Here is a 23353-nt window from a genome sequence, read left to right as displayed (position 1 = left end):
TGGTACCTATCATTCAAGTTCAATAAGTTTTATACTTGGTTAAATATAGCTTAAATAAAAACGTTTTTTATGTATTTGTTTTGACATCTTAAAGAGCTGTTATTAATTATTAATATTATTATATTACACTATTATATATTATCATAAAATATTAAATATTATTTTAATATTTTGCTAATATTAATAATTATTATTATATTAATTATTAATAATTTTGCTAATATTATTTTAATATTTTGCTAATTGATATTAAACCTATCTATTTAGGTTTAATATCAATTAGCAAAACATCTTACTGATTAATATGAGCTCTATATTAATATAAAATATTTTTATGTAAGTTTAGGACTATTGGCATAAAAATGATGTTAATAAGAACATCATGTGCAGAACAGTACTAATATGCTACTCTTTTATTTATTTGGAGCTTTGGTTACATCCAGCTATTGATTTTTACTGCACTAGAGTATATATATTTTATACTTTCAATTGAGATAGCTTTGTTTTTAAAGCGTGCATTGATAGCACATATTTGGATATGTATCTTTGTATATGTGTGAATGTGTGTTGCGCAAGCCTTCACGATTGATCCACTTTTTCAGCATAAAAATGAGTTTAATTTCACTAAAATATTCCCTTGTAATTAAATTTCCCTTTAGTTTTATTTCAAATAAAATGACTGCATCGTAAAATCGAATGTATTATTAAGCCTACATATTTTTAAAACGCAAATTAAATTAATTAATACAAATATATTTAGGAATAAATGAAGTTTAGTAGATAATTAAGATTTTACTATTATATTGTGAGCAACTTTACCACCCGATGTCATTTTGTAGCGTCTATGTATTTCATTTGAAGATTACGGGTTCGAATCCTGATAAATGTAGGATTTTTCACAAATAAAAAATTTTTCTATTTCCTTTAAAATTGACATTCTAACTATATCTTACGGACAGAAAAAGACATTCCACCGTAAAAATCCCCCAAATCTCACCCCTTTTGTCCTAAATGTAGATTTAATTTGACACTTTGGCCACATCATCAGCATTAAACTAAAAAAAAACTTTTATTTCCATTATTGGCGACGTTAAATATCAGATTAAAACAAAATAAAATTTATTTACTATGAAATATTTAAAAAAAATACAGCGTCATAATGCAGCTGCTGTTCTATTAGTTGTGGAAAGATATTTAAAATTATTTTTTACCTGTATCTTAAGAAAATGCAAAAAGAGCAGATCTCTTTTCATATTTTTTATTGAATAAGTAGTCTTGGAATAAATTGTGGGAAGGACCAGATGAAAATGAACTAGATCATCAAGCTGACATTCTACCAACCGAATAAAATATTTAATTTAATCTTATAAATATTACCTTTTTATGTACGAGAGCGTGCACGTGTGTTTATGTGTCAAATAAAATTACGCTTAATTATTTATTTGTTTTATTTGGTATTGTATAACGTTATTTTCACACTTTTGTAATGGATACGAGAAGGAGAATTCTGGAAAATTTTAATTATTACAGCTAGCCACAAAAACGGTAAGAAAATGACATACAAGAAAATGAATTTAAACTGGTCAATAATAACTGTCAGTTGAAGTATTTTTAGTTGTATTATTTGTCAGTTAACAAATACTGATTGCGTATAATTTTTTAAAACTATTAACGACTCGCTTTAAAAATTATGTAAAAATTTATTATAGACAATCCTTCGGGAGTAAGTTATGCAGCACCTTTTTTGATGGTGTAGAATTAGTGGAAATATAACTCTTCAAATAGCTCCAAAAGGCTAAAATTTTTACATATTTTGAAAGCGAGTTAATATATTGATCAAGTTTTATCATATTTCTTTATACTAATTAATAAATTTAAATTAAATAGAATAATGCCCATCAGGATAGTCTGATGGTTAATTCGTCAGATCAGACCATGTAAAAGGTAGTTGCTCTCATACGGATTTGAATACTAGATAGTGGATACCGGTGTACTTTGGGGGTTGGGATTCAATTAACTACACGTCTCAGGAATTGTCGGCCTGAGTCTGTACAATACTATATCTCATTTACATACCATACATATCATCTTCATCTCATTGGACCGTGAATAAGTTGCTTATTGCTCACTAGTTGAACAAATTGACACGTACACATTAGGAAAAAAAATTATATTATTGTTATTATTACGAATTAAAGATAATAAATTACTGTAAATTGTTTTTTGATAAAAAATTTCACTTAATTTTACATTCCCGTCCAGGTAGTGCTATAGCAGAGATATAGCTCTAGAAGGGAAAGTATTGGAATCATTCCAATTTGGGTGTATGTGGTTTTCGCCGGATCTTGACTTTTTGTTATCGAAGGAACGCAAAAAACTGTACGCGTGTTCGGTGTTGGCCTCTACATAACCTTATACCTCCAGCACTATTGGACTAATTTTGACCAAACTTGGGCAGAATATTTCTATATATGGGGCATTGATGCCATTAAATTTTCATCTTAAAAGTTCAAGGGGTGAGGCTGTACAGCAAGGTCACCCTCAGTATCTCGAGATTACGCCTAATTAAGGTCATATTTTTCTTACCACATTTGTTAATAATTGAAAAATAATTATATTAGCAAAAAACCTTTTGCAAAATCGCACCTCTACTCCAAAAAAATGCTGTTGTATTCGTGATATGATGTGACGTTACAGATGAGCAGTAGAATTAAATAAATGAATAATGTTTTAAGTGTAAAAAAGTAGCGCAGTGTGGCTTGGTCTCGAACTTCATCGCCCGTTCGATTCGGTAACTGGTGCTTTCAGCCTCGCGGCTACACCAGTCTGCCGATCATATAAGCGAAATTTACTCTATTATACAGCCACACCCGCGCGAATTAAATACGGTATGTGCGCGCGCTTTAGTTAGAATCATTGAATTAAAAATAATAAAAAAATATTATATTTAAATAAAATGATAGATATTTTAAATTAAGCTGTGCGTTAAGCCACGCATCAGAAACAATCGAGCTTTTTTTCTATTTGTTTACTTCATAAAATTTAGCGAATAGATAATCTAACAATGAAACATACATAATCATATTTGCATAAAAAATAATTATTTTAATATAATTATTTATTTTCCATAGCTTTTCACAAAATAAATAAAATCGTAATATTTTAATTACCAGTTTATGGTACCAGTTTACTTATTTTTTTGGCAGTGCAAAAAAAGTAAAACTACAAATTTATTTTATCTTGGGAATGCGTACAATACACAAATTTGATTTTAGTCATAAGATATAGAAATATTTACATTTTAAGGTTGTTTTAAAATTAAATTGTAGCATTATGTTTTATTATAAATATTCTGTGCGACTTTTTAAATCAGAATACAAAAAATGTTTAAATTAAAAAAGAAATACTATTGCAGTCTGAGTAAGATAGAATCCACAGTTATCACATTTTTAAATTAACTGCAGAAGAAGAGAGAAATTTTTTTTAATTTCTTCATAGCGTATCTGAAAGGTATTGAAATTTTTGTCAATAAAGATTAATGAACAAGGTACTTGTTCGGAATTTCAAAGCCGAAAACTAGGGTAGGCATAACCAGTATTATTCGACAGGAAAAACTCACTAATGTGTTGAAGCATTAATTCGAACAGATCTCATTTTTGTGTCTGACGCCAATAACGTCTCGACGTCTTAGATTCACTTAAGACTAAATTAAGTTAGGTTAAGCTTAGGTGCGCAAGTTAGGTTATCTTAACTGCAATATACGTTATTTATGCAGTACTGAACTTCGTTTGATATCAACATAACTTTACCAAACGTAACCTAACGCTCGTTTCAGTCGCTAACCTCGTGTAATTAACCTTAATAAAATTTTGGTTGTGAAAATTCCAAAAATGTACCGTGAACAATTTTATTTATAAAATTAATGAAGTACTTTGTTGGGGCACAATTTACAATTGTGAAAAGCATAATAATAGTAATTTTTCATTGATATTAGGAGAAAAAGAATTCGGTTACTATATACTAACTTGAGTGCGTCGTTTATGTCTAGTATACACAACCAAAATTTGACTGTATAAATACCAATTCTATTAGCTTTACTTAAGACAATTAATTTTTTTTCTCTTCGCTCTTTTTTCTGGTTTTTTTCTTAATTTCATGTTTTTCTTTTGTGAAAAATTAAATTTTGAAGAACTGATTCAAAATTATTCGGACAAACTGGACAATTAAAAAACTCAAAACGATAAAACATAAGAAACCTGATTAAATAACAATTGTTATAAAAAAAAAGTATTAAAAATAAAAGCTACTCCCTTTTTCCTAGTCGATACTTTTATGGAATTCCACAGCCAAACTTTTTTTCCCAAATCATTATACTTTAGCGTAATATCTGGTTGTATATAATTAGTATATTTAACTTAATTAGACGAGGTCAGTCAGCGAAGCTTGCTTAGGTCGTGTTTGGTTAAATAATATTGAAATACGTACGAATTTGTGTACTGACGAATTGTATGTATATAGTACATATATTAAGATAACCTAACCAAACATACCCTACGCTCGCTAACCTCTTCTAATTAATGTTAAATATACAAATTTTAATTATGATTACTTTTTTTGGCTGTGAAATTTCGAAAAATTACTTCACACTCTTCATTGGTATATAGTTTACAGAAAAATATGCAGGTTATTAAAATTTCCATGGAGGGACGAAAAAATATATTAACAAGTATTTTCCCGGAAATGCACTTACTATGTATTGTAATGACAGTTATTAATGATTCGAAGTTAAAGGAAAACGTCAAATGTTTTTAATAGAGACACAAGTTTCTATAAAATATTTTAACTTGCCCGGACGTAAAATTTTAGGGTTAAAAATATAATACTAATGTGTAAAATACAAGGTAAGGTCCCCTAAGTGAAATCGACCCGCGGTTTTGTGTCTAAAACGATAATCGCAATTAAACATATTGCTTAAAAGATTGGAATTTCAATCTTTTGGATCCCGAGACCTCAAATGTCAAAATAAAATAATATTTTTATTTTACTCAGTAATTGACGTTATTTTATACATTTCATGAGAAATAAGGTATAAAAAGTTGTAAAATTATTTTTTTAATTTCAACTCTGTTTTACAATTATTCTTAATTGAATTATATTAACCGGTTTCAAAACTTTTGCTTTACGAACGTCAGGCTTTCATTTACAATCATATAAGCGTTTTACTTATGTAATGTTTCATTTTAGTCCGTGAACTTTAATGATTCTTTCAACTAAAACGTATCGAACAATCCGATGTGATAGTACTGTGGGTGTAGTATAAGCTTAAAATAGTGTGAAGGATAATAAAAGAAAGAGGGAAAGAAAGTCTAGAAAAATTTCTTTTCGATCGAAGTGTGCAATACAGGTCGCAGTTTAGGGAGGGAATTATTGCGAGAAAAGGGTAATTCTGAAATAGAAAGGGATATTTTGTGCGGCGAGGAGCTGGCACGGCGTACCGGGATCGAGTCAGGAGTCCAGTGCGATGTGGCGATCCTCTTCCGGACCTAGCCGGTGTGTCCTTAGTGTTCTTGGTGTGTCTGTTGTGTTCTGGTGCTACACTAGTACCCTAAAGGGGTTGTCCACCCACCCTTTACAGTTTTTTTTTAATTGAAATATTTTATTTATTTTTTTATAGAGAAATATTTTGTTATAATTATTAATTATTACTGTACGGTGCACTGACAGAATAATTGCACTTATCCAGTTCGCCGGAATTTCGGTTTTTGAATTATGTTCTAACATTCAAATTAAAGAGAATTTAATTTTATAATACTGGAATTGGCGTCTCTTATTAAATAATTTTTTTACAGGTATTGTAAATTTGATTTTTGATAAAAGGAAAAGTAACCTCATGATTTTCATTTAGTTTGCATTCGGCTATGTATCATGCAGATCACTATAGCGTACATTAAAATTTTATTATTTTTATTGTATTGAACAATTTAACAAAAAAGAAGTTAAATGTTGGTTCCTATCCCAGTGCTGTTTCTTTTTCTCTTGTAATATAACTAAAGTTGATTTTGAAAAATGTTAATATGTCATGTACTTTACAATAAATAATTTTACTTTTTCTTTTTTTACACACTATTTGACGTTTTCAAATAAAAACATTTTATTTAAAATTCACTCATTCATTACTGACAAATATCGTTCATATTTTTTTTTTGGAATTCTTTCATTAAATGTTAATATTAATAACTAAATTATCGGTATATTTAGCCATGTTTTATAATTTATTACTAAAATAAGAAAAATGATTGAATTAGAATTTGCATTTTGTTAATATTGCCTTTTTTAAATACTTGTACATCTGAGTTATTAATATGCTATAAAAAAAATTGCTAAAATTTTACTTCTTAAAATTATTTTATCAAGTTTTAATTTAAATTAAAAATTAATAAATGATTAAATTTACAATTATAAATTTCTGTTACTGCAAATCTTCATTTGCTATAAACGTGATCAATGTCAACTGTTTTATTTTTTATGTAACAACCTATTTTTAAATGTCCGCTTAAATTATTTCAACAACTTATCATTTATTTCTTCATTTGCTTGACAACGTTTTTATGTGAAGATTTCCTTTTAAGTTTTATATATTAGTAGTAATATTACTTAGCTTAAATGTTTGTTTTATCGTTCTCAGAAGTGTTCACTAATTTATAAATGTTTTATTTAAAATAAAAACAAAACAAGCGATAACTTACACATTTAAAGAGTATTCTTTTATTTTATGTTTGAATTGATTAATAATTTATATGTCTTTTTATATCTATATTCGTACAGTTATAAATATATAATTTAATAGTTATATTTTTGTACTAATATATAATTAGGAATAGTTTGATAAAAATATTCTAGTATTGATTTAAGAATGATTGGTCAGTATTTTTGGAAAAATTTCGAACATGTGTCTGATTCCTAATGGTTGAGATTCAGCTGTTATTTTTTCCATTTGATCAAGTGGTTAACAAAATTCATTCTTTTATTTTTCTGAATATGATGTGGTTTCTCAATATTAAAATAAAATTAGTAATATAAAATTTAAAAAAATGCGATATTTTATATTTTTTAATTGTTAAAAATATTTTGGTTTTTAACTACTAAAAACACTGATCAACCTATAAGTATTAGTAAATTTAAGTAAATATACCGAGTACTTGCCATTTTGATAATCTTATATTTTCTATAAAAATATTTATTATTTTTATATATATGGTGCACTTCAACAATAAGAAATTAGATGTATATTTGTACGTAATTTTTTTTCTGACGCTGATCGATACTGTTAACTCCCCAAATATTGAACATTTCTTCTTTAAAATATCTGCAATTTTAAATCTATGTAATTTATTTTTATTTATTATACTTTAAATGAAAACTAAAACCCTGACGATGGCTTAAAGTAGATCGAAAATTGCCTATAATAATTAAAATTATTAATAATTAGGGGGTTAGTTAAATTTTAATAATTAATTAATAATTGTTTATAATCTAATAATTAAATTATTAGAAAAATGGCTAAAAGGACGATAAAACCAAGCGCTATTCAAAATGTCCTTTATAATTATTTTTTTTTAAATAACTATTTACAGGAAAATGGTACTGCAGTACTTTTTTTAAAAATTACATTTTTATTCAAATGTAAATAAATTAAGTGAAATTTAAATATGACTGAAATATTTTTACAGTCAGATTATCCAACAAACCAATAGTTTTTTATTTTTAAAATATAGTGAATAATGCCTCTACTTACTAACAGATTTTTCTTATGAAATATCAAATGATTTGTTAAATATTAATTGAATAAAAATAATTAAAGTACGTAAGTATATATGTATGAGAAATTAATTAAATGCCAGATTCCATATATTTATGTTTTAATCAGTGTAAAATCTTTCAATAATAGAATTAATTTAACCAAAAAAAACATTATAGTTATATTAGCACTTACAAATAGAAATATAAGGTAAATTCCATTCAAAAATGAAGAATGAAACCAAAAATAAAACTATTAATAGGATATTTATATAATACATGAAATTTAATTTTTGCTTTAGCTGAACTTAATTTAAAATCTATAAATATATTTATTAAAACAATTGAAATGATGTGTTCTCGTAAATGTATTCTTTTATTAAAATTAATCTTGTACTAATAACGTTTATTCATTTAATTACATGAGAAACTTTTAGTCTTAAAGAAAGGTGCCTTATTAAGATTTTTAATATCTTAATTATTAACATTTTAAAAACTTGTTTAAATCCTTTACACATCTAATGATATTTGGAAATTAAATGTCAGTCTCTGGAAATTACTTTGAATCTGTCCTATATATTCCACTTAAATGTTCCTGTAATACGATAACTCACATGAGCAAAATTTATTTTAAACAAGATAGTTATTTATTTTTTTTTTTTTTTGAAAGATATACATTCATATCTCAGAATGAACTCAGGAGTTGATTTATTGCATTATATGTCAATTCGCCGACCAGTTCAATATAATTATTTTTTTTTTATATTAATTCGGATTCGTAGTAAATTATTTAATTGAAGTTTTTCATTCATAAAATTATTTTACAGGAAAAATAATGGTGATTTTATAATAACTAAAATATTATACTTGCTACGTAAAACTTAAATTCCTCTGACTAATTTTGTTTAGTTATTTTTAAGTAAAAAATATTTTCATTAAACTGAAAAAAAATATTACAACTTCAAATTCTATTCTTTAATACCATTAATAATTTTAAAAAAAACATCAGATTTAATGATATCTAACAAAAATTTTCGTTTTTTACGATAAAAAATAATTTTTTTTTTTTAACTTTTCCAGATTATGAACAGATTGTTTTGATTAATTCTTTAACTTTTTACATACATAATAAATGATTCATTTTTACTATACTAATACTTCTTATTACTACATTTATAGTTCATAGTTCATTTATAGATCATTCTCGAAAACGATAAATATTATAGTGAATTCTTTGGAAAATATAATTCATTTATATTTCAGAAATTTAATTAAATTTGTTGAGTAAACTCCTTATGAATGAGATAGTAATTTTTTAACATTATAATGCAAGCTATTAAAATTTTTAACAAGAATTTCACGTGTACTGCTTGTAAACATTATTTTATTTATAATTTTTTTTTATTTATCTTTATTAAAAAACTAAATATTATTTTATAAAGTCTTAACAGAAGCAGAATTACGACTTCATTTTTAAAGCCACATTTTAAGTAAATTCATTTAAAGTGTTAAAGTAACTCAAGGTTTTTTTAAAATTTAATAATGCATTTTTATATTTATTAATTTATCTTCAAAATTAATAGTTTTCTGTTACATAGTTAAATATTTTATGGATAATAATGTTATACATTTTTTTCTTTTTTAATTAAATTTTCAACTATATTTTACAAATAATAATGTGCTGATTATGAGTAATATTGGTGAGAAGTAGTATTCAGTGTGTACAATAAAATTATATCATTATATAATCAGCGATATGACTTTGATGTCTGTACGAGTATACTAAAAATCAGTTAAACTGGAAATTATTTTACTTTATAACACTGATAATTTTTAAAACGGTAACTAACCTTTTTTATGCAGTTTATTTCTTTATAAATTTAGATTTCCTTTAAAAAATTAAGGTCATCTTTATATTAAAAAAAACATAAATTTGGCATAGAATTCCACAAAAAATCAAACGTAAATTTGAAATAAAATAAATTTAATTTTAAAACTATTCTGGGTTTGCGAAATTCAAAAAATTACATTGTTTGTAGGTTAAATTGTCTTTTAATAATTTTTTTAATTTTCAAACGGATTTATTTACTACGTTGAATAAAATAATCATTACCAAGAGGATAATCAAATGATAGACCTCTATGTTAAACAGCAGTTAGTATAACGAAATAAATAGATATAGTCGCGATATTAGTTTTTTAGTTTTTTTTTTTTATCAAAATTATGTATTTATATTATTTATGGGGTTTGTCAGCAGTCCGCAAAGAGGTATGAGAGTGTAGTGACTGGACAATAGTGATGGGGCTAGGAGGGGTCAAGCGCCGCGACGACAGTGACCTGCCGGCTGAGGAGCTGCTGGTCCAAGAAAGACGCAGTCGCCGTCGCTGAGAAGCCATGCTCTTCTGCTGGAGAGCCCTATTGGCTCTTCTAGGTGCCACCATAGCCACTGCAGGTGAGTAACATTATTTTATTATTATTATTTAATACGTGTTATATTACGCTAAATACTTCATCGCGATGAAGGAGTAATTCTGAATTATTTGTTCTTTCTGATTGATTTATGTTGTTACTACGACTGAATTGAATTAGAAACAAGACAACGTACAATTTTAGTTAAGAAAAACATACCGATGTTTCGTCAAATATTGTAGAATAAAAAAAAGCTTGTTAAGGGTCGACGGTGTAAGGTGTAAAATTAAGATTTTATTTGATTTAGTTTTTATTTGTAAAATTTGTAATTTGATTTTATCTGTAAAATAAGGTTTTTTTGAATAGTCGCACTGTATTATGTAAGATAACAAATTTATTGGTGTTCTTACAATAAAACCGCAACCGCTAATTCAAAATAAACCTCTTTCTAACCGTTCTAACAAGATGAGATGGTAAAATAAGCGATTCGATTTAATTTAAAAATCAGTTGGTCGAGTCCAAAATTGTATTCTCATTATCATTAGTCTTTGAATCTTTTTCCACTTTGGAGGAGCAGTCGGTGGATTGATCTGTAGTAATAATTGCGCACTCTCTTCTTTTTTCAGCTTTTATTTATGTTCGCGTATGGCGAAAAACGTTTCTCATTAATTTATTTGTGTGCTAAAATATTTGCTTTCATAATTAATCAATTTTATATTTTACTGGCGGATGATTTTGATCATCCACTATTTAGTTTATTTAATTTAAATAAAACTAAATTTTTATAAGATAAAAGAAGGTAAAACTAAATATAAGGTTACAGCTAATCATCACTATGTTTTATATCATTAACGCATCAATTATTAATCAAAAACTTCTCTATTATTATTATTTCTACTTAAATGTGTAATTCGCCTATCTATCCTAGCTTCAAAAACAGTAGCAATTTTTTATTTATAAAATGAATTCTAGTTGTAGATTCTCCATATATATATATATATAAGGACTTTTTATAAGGTTTTGCATCAAATAGTGAAAAACATTTAGTTACAGTATAACAATTCTTTTTTTTTTGCTTGATAATATCTCCACATAAGCTTGAAGCTTGTGCGTGGGATGTGGAAATGTAGCGTATGAAAAATGTCATGCCCGACCGAAATTCGAACCCAGAACCTCCGGCTGAAAGGCCAAGTCACTCGCGCCACGGAGGCCGGCAAGGTTTTTTGTTTTGTAAACTATTTTTTAAGAGCTTCAAGATTTCTTTAAACATTTCTTATATTTTACAGACATTTAAGATTATTTTCTTTTTAAGTAATTCTAGGAGGTTGTTTGTTATTTCCAATTTTTATTTTATTAATTAAAAATGGTATTTTTCAATTCAACAGTATTACTGCTTAAAAGCAAATTGTAATTCTCTCTTTTTCACAAATTACCTAATAACACCTGTATTGTAGGTTGTTTTTTCTGTATAATACTGTTTACGTTTAGATTTATTAACATTATTATAATTTGTTTAATTTTAGTATGATAAATATTACTGTAGAAGAGTATAAATATATCAATCCATCACTAAAATCTTTTTCTAAAATCTTTGTATTTCTTATCTTAACTAAGTATGAAAACTATTTTATCTAAAGATATAGAGGAATATTAGAGGTTCATTATTTTAGTATGATTTTTATCTATTATTAAGGGTTCGAAACTAGTTACATGAACGGATTAGACACGCAGGTATTTTACATATTATTAGTAAGACTTTATTGTGGGAAAGTTTTTATAGGGAATATTTGATAAGTATCTAATAATTGAGATTTTAAAATTAAACTGGTTGTAGGGCGGTAAACGAAAATTACTAGTGTAATGAAAACGTATTGGTAGCTTTTGTTATTTATTATAGCATAATTTTTGAGGGTTATAGCGGAATTTCAAACTTTCTGGAAGGATCAAATCTTTCCTTGTTCCTTCAGTAGTTTATGTTATGAAAGTTAATCGATATAATTAATTTTTTAAATTCATTATTAAATTTTGATTCACGGCAGGGCTTCTTTTCTACATATATTTTCTGTTCAGTTTTAATTTTTTAGGAATTACGGAAGCAATTATCACCTGAACAAATACATCCTTTATTAATCTAGTTTTTTTTTTTAGATAGGAAAGAGATACATATCTTTAATACTTTTTAAACGTTACCCTAATTTACTATCTTAAATTATCATTATTCTAGAATCAAAAATTTCTGAATACATATGAACTATTTTTCTTATACTTTTGGCAAATCTAGTATTAAAAAAAAATTTAACTTGACTCATAATAATATTAAAGCCGAATACGTTTTTCTTATCTATTTAAATAAAGTAAAGTACTTCAAAGGTGGGCGCAAATAATATAATAAATAAAGGTTACGATGATACTCTTAACGAAAAAGCATCGAATAAACTATAATGTGTTTAAGACCGTTCCTGTTTTAATCTTACTGTTGTGGTAAAGTGTTAGACTATCTCAAATGTTACCCTCATAATCCGAATCGAGTGATAAATTACGCGTCTTTTAAACTATCGTATAAATTATACCTCATATTATAATAAACAAGCTGCTTACAACAGTTATCAAAACATTACACAAACATTCTTTGAGTTATTCTTTACTTTAATACTGACACATCCAGCAGTATTTCTCACTATCATAAAGTGGTAGTTTTGGATAGCTCTTAACGCTTAACAAAGTGCAGCGTTCAGTCGATTCAGTGACACAAACGATCTGACTTATACCTCCTACAATCATTTCAAACAGGTATACCACGATTTCATGCTGTTTTACACTAAATTTTCATGCGTAGCATGAAAATGCTACACGACATGTCATTTCTATCCTTTGCCAAACCTATTGCTTAAAGTTTTGACAATATCTTCCTTTCCGGTCATCTTTATCATTTCATTTTTAAAGTATCTATTCATTTACTTTACTTTGAATCTTAGTGTACTTCTCTTTAAGATCTAATTTTAACTTCAAATTAAGTCTTCTCTCAGTTTATGACTCGACCGATTAGTTTTTTATTTTGACTGTTTCAAGCCGTTTACTTTTCTCATTCAACCTTTCTATTCGTTGTCTTTAATTTATTCAACCCGTACAACAAATATCCAGAATGTTTTATTTTCTCCTCATTATAATGATTATATTTATCACCCTATGTGATAATAATAATAATTCGAGTTGTTAAAACTTGACGAAAAATTATAACCGTAAGATGGGTTTGGGTTATTATTGTAGAATATTAATGAAGTTTCATCAGTCAAAAATTTTTTCAGAGGTTCACTCGGTAAATAGAATTTCAATTATTGTGGTGGGGTGGTAAACTACAAAATTTTCCTTGGATTGAAATGATTGCATGAAATAAAATAATTTTACTGTTATTGAAATTTTTGATCTTTGCAGATTTCATGATTTGAGATTTTTCTGACATCATAAGATGTCAGAAAAATACCTACCTTTAATTATTTTGTTTAAAAACTAACCTGTAAAATTAACCGGAACAAATAATAAAAAACATTGACGTTAATTGAGCGACAGTAATCAGCATTATCTGAACTTTTTCGAATTTTCTCGCCAAATGAACTCGTTTCTTTCAAATTTTTAAGAAGCAACTTGCATCGATTTTTAAAAATCAGTTTGAAAGTTCCACTATGAAAAATAAGAAAACCCCTAAATTCAAATTCCTAAAAGGGCTCAAGTTATCAATTTTTAATTACATTGCCTTATTTATGTAGTGGATTTCAATAAAGCCATATTAGTTGAATCAAAACATTTTTCTATTAATTTTACGACAATTTTTTTTTTTACTCAAATATAATTTTCCGATTTATTAGATCAATTCATTCGTACAAGACCGCGAAAAATAAAAGGGACAGCTTCTTAAAATAATTAATTTTCAAAATTAATTTGCACGGTATACATAAGTGTTGGATATATCTATCACACACATACACGCGCGCGCACACACACATGATCTCATACATCTACATTATAAGGTATAAATTCGTTGAATATACATTAATGAAAATCCACCGACGTATATAATTGTGTAATTTTTACAAACTGTGAAAGATTTTAGAGATGATATTAGCATTTATGTAAGGTTTAATCCGTACTCCGTTCAAGGATTGTGTAGTATAAGAGAGGGAATATTTACTGTGAGGAAGGGTGACTGATAAATCCACTAAAAGATTAACTTTTATAGGATTTCTAATGAGACAATAGTGTTATGAAATAAATTTTATATTCCCGCGCTCACATAAGCGCATACACATCCATTTTCTTTTGTACGATTATTGTGATTGTTGTATCAGGAACAATATATATATTTTTTTTCTGCTTCCATAAATAGTGAAGCTAACGAGAAATATGGTATTAGTCAGATTATATATTGGCCGATTACTTAAAATCTTAATAAACGGCTTCATAATAACGATAAAAAATTGTGACTGCTTTTATTTTATTTCTTTGTAATTTTTCTGTCATCTTTTGTACCTTTATTTCATTAATGAGATAAGTATAACGTGAGGAAGTTTCGTTGTTTTTCATCTGTTTTACTTTTTAAAAAAATTAATTAATATTACATTAATCTTAAGCCAACAATGAATTGCATTGTAAGATTCATTGTTTAAATTACAAATCATTTTTTAGCTTGAAAGAAGCAGAAAAGAAAAAAACATTTTTAAATTTGGAGGGTCCCATACTCAAGGGGAAGCATACAGAAAAATACATTTTTAAGAAAATAATCCATATCTATTGATAAAAAAAAATTAAAAAAACTTTTTAAAATTGTGTAAAAAAAATCCCTTTCGGCACCGGAAGGCGGAGGTAAATTTTACCGGTGCTAAGGAAGGGACAAAAAAGATTTCCACCTTAAAGTTAAGAAAAATTTCAAATTTATTAAATACGACAATGGTTGCATGTGAAAACGTTTCACATGTTTGAATACGATAAGTCCCATCTTCTTACAATTCCAGCAATATTTTGATCATTCCTTGCCGTAACGGTTGGTCAAAAACTTATCATATCAAAACCTGTTTCAGACAAAAGCTTTAGATAATGTTTAGAGGACTAACGACCACTTTAAACCGATTCGATAATGTGCATATTAAGGGAGGTATGATTATTTTGTCTTCAAAATCCAATTTTTTCATCCCTTGGGTTAATGATTGGTGATATCAAAAAACTTTACTTATATAAGTTTTTAGTCCTTATCCAAAGAATAGTGGGAACTTTAAATGAGTTCGATATTTTACTTAATATGAAAATTATAACAATATTTTTTGTTTTTTTTAAAAGCCTCCCATTTCCACCCCCGTGGTCCCAAAAACTCGACCGAGGTTTTGGGTTATTATATTTTATGTTTCAATTTGAAAGTGATTGGCGCAAAATTACGGCAGTTATCGTATCCACAAGAAAGTGAACTATATATATTCTATACATATATATATATATAAACTTTTGAACTGACAATGGTTTTGAGGTCTGGAAAATGTGAAACGCGAAGATATGTCGAAACTTTCCGGAAGTCGAAATATGGTATCCACTACAATAGGCTAATTTTTTCCAAGAAGTGCTAAAGAGTAAGAGCTATCAAGAAAGTTAGATTTTTACATTTTAAATACAAGGGTAACTTACGAGATGGATTTAAAGTTTAAAAAAATTTATTTAATTAAAAACATTTTTTGTTCATAGAGGTTTGAAGGCTTAGTGATGTAGAAAATATAGATGCAAGAAACTCATTAACTTCTGAAGCAAGATATAGCTAAAAAAAGAAAAAATATATAAGGTTATTTTTTGGGGAAGGGGAATATTAAATAAAAATTTTGGTAATTTGTGATCTTAATTAAAAAAAATTCAATTATTGTAAGAAAAATGTTTTGCTAAAAGTATCCCAGTAAAGATTTAAAATGTTATTCCGGGCAAAACAAACCCAAACGTAGTGTCAGCAAGTCATTTTTATGCTATACTTAAAAATCATCGACTTCTAAGATATATTTACACTTTTATTTTCATACATCATTCAATCAGTGGAGTAATAATAGTTTTTTAATATACAATATTTCTTAATTTTTAATCAACTTAATTAATATTTAAAAACCATACTCCACCAAAGTAACAGCAATTTAAAAAAAAATAATAGCCAATGACTGTAGGAAACCAGTACAAAAACGGTTAAATGTGGTGTGGAGAATGAAAAAAGATTAGTCAACTACTAGCTAATGAGGCACATTTTAAAATACATATTTTTACACGTGCATAAATTCAAGTAAAATTAAAATGTAATTAAGAAAAGAACTTTGATTTAATTTTTCTTCACTTTTTTTTAATAAAAAAATAAAATAAAATTACACAGTGTTTCAGTAGATAAATAATCTGGGGATAAAGTATCTTTGATTTTTTACTTTTGCATTAACATTGTAGAAAATTAAGTTTAAACTCATCATAAAAGATATAATGCAGTTATTACAAGTACAATGAACCATTGCATGATTTGAACTAATTCTTATTATTATTGCATTCATAACTGAATTTATAGGTTACAATAATAATGTACAGTAGCAGATCAATCAATAACCGATCTCTCATACTTCCATCAAAATACGAGTAAATTTGTTAAAATGGAAATAGTCATTTTATTTTTTCGATGTAGTGAATTATAATTTTTTTTCGCTAAATTTTATTTTTCTCGAAATTATTTTAATTGTTAGATGAATAAAAAGAAGATACTGACAAAAAATCACTGAAATCATTGAAGGTGTTTAGCCGCTCGTTTTGAAGACAGAAACCCTTAAGGGAGTTTATGAACAAGAATATTATTTCTGAGTTTTTTCCTAAGGCAGCGATAGCGATTTCATTCTTTCTTTCCTTTGCCGGTTTTCCACCCTTTTAACTGCTGATATCTTCTGTGGTCTTTCAGACAATCTATCATCTCTACAATTTTCTTCTTCTTCCTCCTTTTTCTTAATTCCTTTGGTCGATTCCTTAAGTGGAATTTTAAATAATCCTTGGTTTCATATCACGGTGAATCCGATTCTGTTTTATTTTAATCATACCAGTAGACATCTGTTTTCCCTTATTTTTATTATGCTACATCTTTTTATTTATCCCTAATTTATTATTATTTTATGTAATATATATATATATATATATATATATATATATATATATATATATATATATATATATATATATATATATATATACTTTTTTAATTAATATTTTCTTTTCTATGAACAAAGTTTTAATTTTTTCTACTTTGATAATTATAACTTTTGAGAATTTCCATTATAAAAAGCATAACCAAAATACTTTCTTCATTTAGTTGTCTTTTCTTTTTCCTGTTTAGCCTCCGGTAATTACCTTTCAGATAATACTTCAGAGGATGAATGAGGATGATATGTATGAGTGTAAATGAAGTGTAGTCTTGTACAGTCTCAGTTCGACCATTTCTGAGATGTATGGTTAATTGAGACCCAACCACCAAAGAACTCCGGTATCCACGATATAGTATGCAAATCCGTGTAAAAATAACTGACTTTACTAGGACTTGAACGCTGGAACTGTCGATTTCAAAATCAGCTGATTTGGGAAGACGAGTTAACCACTAGACCAACCCGGTGGGTTACATTTAGTGGTCTACCGATATAAAAATTTCTTGATTTCTCAAACTGCAAAAAACACATATATAAAAATGAAATAACACAAGACATTTTCATAATAATAAGTAAAAGTTAAATTTGAAAAAAAAAGAATCGCCTTTAAAGGGATCTTATCAAAATCATTAACAAATTTTAAAAGTTTTTAGATATAAATTTTCTTTAATAATTAAATGTCTATATAATTAATCAACAACCATTAATTCATTCCCAACAAATCGTGGATCATAAATAAATAATATATATATATATATATTAGATTTAAATAAGGCATATACCTTTTCGGAGTGTAAAAGGTTCTCGCCTGAATGATTAAAAATGTTTTTGTGTAAAATAAACTAAAAATCAAACCTCCATCGTCTAAGCATATTTAAAACTTCAATTTAAGTACTTAATAGTCTCTATTTCAGCCGGATTATCACCCAGGTCGTTAATTCTAAAAAAAAGATCAAAATTTAAGCTGCAGTTCTGCATAACCGAAACGTCACTGAACAATTTTTTTTGCAGCCTTAGATACTTAGCGAAGTACACGTAGATTTATTTCTATTTAATTTTAATTTCCTGGTTCATAACGCTAGAGCTGCAAGAAAGTAAGTATGGTAATCAGTCAAAAAATGGGGTTTGGGTTTTTTTCATTTCATGACCCAGTGACTCCAAAAAACAAAAAAAGTGTGGGGTAATGATTGTACGTACGTGTGTTGGCGTGTTTGAAGCTTATTACAAAAAAATTTCATCATAATTCATCTAAAGCCAAAAAACAAAACTTACGTAATTTTTTTTCATGTATCATATTTTCCATTATATAAGAATAAAAAGTAGCCAATGCCACCTGATTATAACTTTGTTATCAGTTTTTTTTTTTGAAAATAGTTTTATTTTTTGTTGATTTCAATCTAGTGTGTTCTTTCGTGGAAATAACTTTTGTCAAATTTACCAGAAGGCACACTGTATTCAAGCTAAATAGGGTTTGTTTTATGTAATATTTGATTTCATCCGAAAATCATTTACATTTCAAAATTAGTAGGAAACCCGGAATCCCTATGTAACGTAATGTTAACAAGTACATTTTCTCATGAATGAATGAATCAGCTGTGAAACTTTTACCTCAATTTCCTTGCACCTTTGTACACCTTCTGAAATAATGATTTTTTTTTTATTGTTTTCAAATTTTTTATGAATTTTTATGTCTTGCACTAGAAGAAACTATACATTTATAACAGTTTTTGAATTCTGGTATTTTTAAGGAACACTCTTCCCTAATATTATTTCAGCATATGTAACTCGAGGTGAGCAAATTAAAAAAAAATTAAAAATCCGTCTGGTAGTTCTTGAGGAAATTTTCGGAACACGATAAAATAAAAATAAAAACTTGTCAATACTTCAATGCATTCCTGCGTCATAGGCTGGTTCTTCCTCTGAATCTTCTTCCACTAGCTTTCTCTTGACTCTTCTTTACTGTGTGGCACTTCTTTCAAATTTTGAAACCATTTTTTTTTTTTTATTTCTTACGTTTTAAGATGTAGAATCTTCTTAGCAACGACCATCCTATTTCCGCACATCAAATCACAGCAGTTCACGTTTAATTCTGTTACACTAAACTTCAATGTACTGAGTGTAAAAAATTATTTTTTGAAACTCTTGTCCATGTAATATTGTTTACACTTTCGATGACATTCTGCGTTTTTCCACGTGTAACAAAAGTATTTTTTCAGGAGAATATCGTCTGTCAGGTCTCTAAATATGGGCTTTATTACTTCCATGACTGCTTTAGGAATAATATTTTTATGCTGGTATTCTCCTTCAGTTACGAGTGCTTTGTTATATCTGCACCATGTGCTCTTTCTTTGACTGTTTCTTCTCTGTTGACAGTTTATGATAATAGATTGCCCGTACAACTTCCTTCATGGCACTGACGGCATTTACATTTCTTCGTATGGCTAATTATTACAATGTCAATATTACAATGTCAGCCTGTCCCAGAAATTTGACATATACATTAAATTTTGCAGGAGATTGTGGTACATTTAGAATGCTACATATCATCTAGCATGCAGCTAGGGCTCTACCTAATGACCTTAACTCATACACTAATCTTAGATTAGTATCAAAGAGTTTACTTGACTTTTTATCTATTGGACTACAAACAGGATTTACTTCTTTAGAAGTATAGAATCTCTTTATAAAATCGCAAAGACGTTTCCATTTTTCTGTTTAGCCTCCGGGAATTATCCTTCAGGTATTACTTCAGAGGATGAATGAGGATATGTATGAGTGTAAATGAGATGTAGTCTTGTACAGTCTCAGTTCGACCATTCCTGAGATGTGTGGTTAATTGAAACCCAACCACCACATAATACTGTATCCACAATGACTAAAAAGTATTTTTAATCGTGAAACCAAACCTACATGGAAATCACCATTTTTCATACCTAAGCCGTTGACGTCACAGTTTTTGCACTGAGAATGTTGTAATAATGCACTTGAAAGTAATTCAACATAAATTATTTCGTTACAATTATTACTATGTGACAAATACTTATCAAACTGTAAGAATGATAATATTCTTGAAGAACTAGATGGTTGTTTTGCATTGGTAGTCGATTCTAGGTTAGCAGTATTTTTATGAAGCCGTCATGTTTATTCTTCTTGTAGTTTACCTTTTTCTTAAAAACTTTGTTGCTAAATCTAGGCATATTTATAATAAAAAAAAATCAAAGAAAGCACTTTAAAACAAAACCTACGTACAAAATCACACGAATTCAAACAAAATTATAACCTCCAACGTAGTAAATATGAAACATACATAATGTACCACGTGTTTAGTAGTCGATTTAACAATTAATTAAGAAATAGCACAAAATATTGTACAAAACGATATCAATAACATGAAATTCTGATCAGTACATGAAAAGTTAATGCTACGAGCTTTGAAAAAAAAACAAAATCAGACACATACAGGAAATTGTTATATTGAATAATTGATATATTGATGATTGTTATATTCTTAATTGATACAGTAAATTGTTATATATTTTTTCATAGCTTATAATTGTTATAACCCGATTAATGATATATCAAAATGTTTGCAAAATTACTTTGTTTCATTTGGCGAAAAAACAAAAAAATATCTTTTTTTTTTAAATTTTCGGTTCCCTATTTACTTAATTAAATGTTCTAAACGTGTTGAATTTTCTTGAAAGTATTTATCTTTTCAATAATTTAATTATATTTCTTATTTCATTAATTACAAAAGTATTAATTTTTAAATAAATGTATATTTAAAATTAATAAAATTAAATTTGTACACCTTATACAATAATTTTATTATCCCATAGTGATTATTTGAATTAGATTCATATAAAATCTAATTTCAGCATGTTTTTGTAATAATTAATTATAATTTTCTGTAATATTATATATACAAATAGTCTTCACACGTTAAATTTGATTACTACATCGGAATAATTTCAGTAAACCTTGAATTTGATATGTACATTAAATTGATATAGGTAGCGTTGTAGATAAATGCAATATGTACAGATTTAACACATTATTCTTCTGATGACAAAATAATTTTGCAGTGATTGACAAACAATCATTTATATAAAAACCTCTACACATACATATACACTCGACAAACACACACGCATTCTCTATCTTCCCAGATTTTCTTCACGCTCTCTTTCTCTCAATCAGTCTTTCTCTCATTGTTCCTTTCAAAAAAAGACACAAACTATAGATTGAAGTGTTTTCTTTTAAATTATATTTACGAAGTTCAGTATTAATGTAGTGTTTAAAACAGCAAGTGCTTTTTCACCTACGTTAAAAATGATTTAAATTATTCAGTGTGAATTATCGTACGATGCTTTTTTATTAACTGCAGAATAATTAAATGAAAAATTCATTATTTAATGAGTAATGAAGGGGGATAGAGTTGTGAATGATAATTTACTACGGTAGAAAGAATTGGGGTCCTCATCCTAATGCTTTAGAGGGCTGTCGTCTAGTTTACCCTCGTGCCTGCAGGTACCTAACACCGATGTACTATGTATGCCCTAACAACAATATTGTTCCTATATTTTACTCCCCCAATCCTTTATTATAGTTGCAAATCAATCATTAATTCAATGTCACTACAACCTGCAACCTCATGTATAAACTAAACCTGTTTTTATTTTATTTGGTAGTACCTTGAAACAGTTTAAAATAAATTTATATTTATAAAAGATAGATGAACGATTATTTGTTTTTAATTCTTTAAAAAATTGGCTACCGGATTAATCTTGCTAGACTTAACCTGTGAGTCAGACGAATAGCTTTCCGTATAATCCAGTATACTTCCGTATACTGGAGATTATATCAAATAGCTTAGGGATTATTTACAAGGTAATAATTTCCCAACTAACTACAAGTTAAGTTAGTCTTTTCTTCCCAGACTTACTTACAAGTTAAGTTAGTCTTTTCTTCCCAGACTTACTATAGTAAATTGAAGTGCATTTGGAGAACCAGTATAGTTTATAATTGTTGCAATGTAAGATCTCTAGCTTTGACATTCACCTTATTCACCTTAACTAGTAAATTCATTATTCTCTAAGTATTTCGATATATACTTAATTTAGCTAATGTAAGATTATAGATTAATTTTGCGTTTATGTGTGCGTAGGGACAACATTTTAAAAATGGTTATTATTTAAGTAGAGTAATATGTTTCATATTATTAAGTTTTTTCAATGATGCAATCCAACTAATTTTGATAAAATCTTTACAAAAATAATATCCTCTAACGGAAGTTTAAGCGAATAATTTCTAGTGTAATTTAATACATCATCTCACCAAATAATTTTGCGAATAACCGAGGTGTTCCTGTAGGAAAATTGAGTATATTGTTGGGTAAATTTTAGATTTCTTGATTGTAATTTTTATTACAGTATATATTTGTAATCTGATCAACAAAAAATCGTTGATTACTTAATTACTGTTCCCTTTACATAAAAATATCTCGATCTCTCGAGAGTGATTGTACGATGAATACCCATTACTTTGAGCAATCTTAACGCTATCTTCTGGATCGGTTTTTGACTTCCACTCCGGTTTCTCCGTAGTTGGATCGTCCTTTAAGTTACATGGCTAAATACTGATAGGACCATATAAAAGATACGAGGATCTGAAAAAAAATTACAATCCTAGATTTCATATAATTTGTTGCGGTTATCTGTGGATCTGTCAGGGGAACCTGTTTCTTATTGGTGCACAGTAAGCTTCAGTTAGGTGTCTATCGGGAAAAGCTGAATTTCTTCCTCTTCCTAAAGTACTATGTACAGTACTTAGCGGCAACAACGTTAATTGATTTTAAATAAATTAAACGTTTATCTAATGATATAGTTATTAATGAAATGTTTTACTTAAATAACCTTAGTTAAATAAAATGAGTAGTTATGCTACAGAGAAAGGTTTTAGAT

General features: G+C 27.4%; 1 protein-coding gene across 2 annotated transcripts in view; it reads left to right on the top strand.

The window, feature by feature from the left end:
- Window positions 1–5530: 5530 nt before the first annotated feature.
- LOC142319163 (protein kinase C-binding protein NELL2-like) overlaps window positions 5531–23353 on the top strand; it is a 316057-nt gene continuing 298234 nt past the window's right edge. For both annotated transcript variants that reach the window (XM_075356145.1, XM_075356146.1), the window contains exons 1-2: window positions 5531–5849; window positions 10052–10249. In XM_075356145.1, the coding sequence (XP_075212260.1) occupies window positions 10192–10249 (58 nt within the window). In that variant the 5' untranslated portion in view covers window positions 5531–5849; window positions 10052–10191. The remainder of the gene's footprint in view (window positions 5850–10051; window positions 10250–23353) is intronic.

The sequence above is a fragment of the Lycorma delicatula genome, chromosome 2 (genome assembly GCF_047948215.1).
Source record: "Lycorma delicatula isolate Av1 chromosome 2, ASM4794821v1, whole genome shotgun sequence".
Classification (NCBI taxonomy): Eukaryota; Metazoa; Arthropoda; class Insecta; order Hemiptera; family Fulgoridae; genus Lycorma; species Lycorma delicatula.
This window is presented reverse-complemented; position numbering and strand designations above follow the sequence as displayed.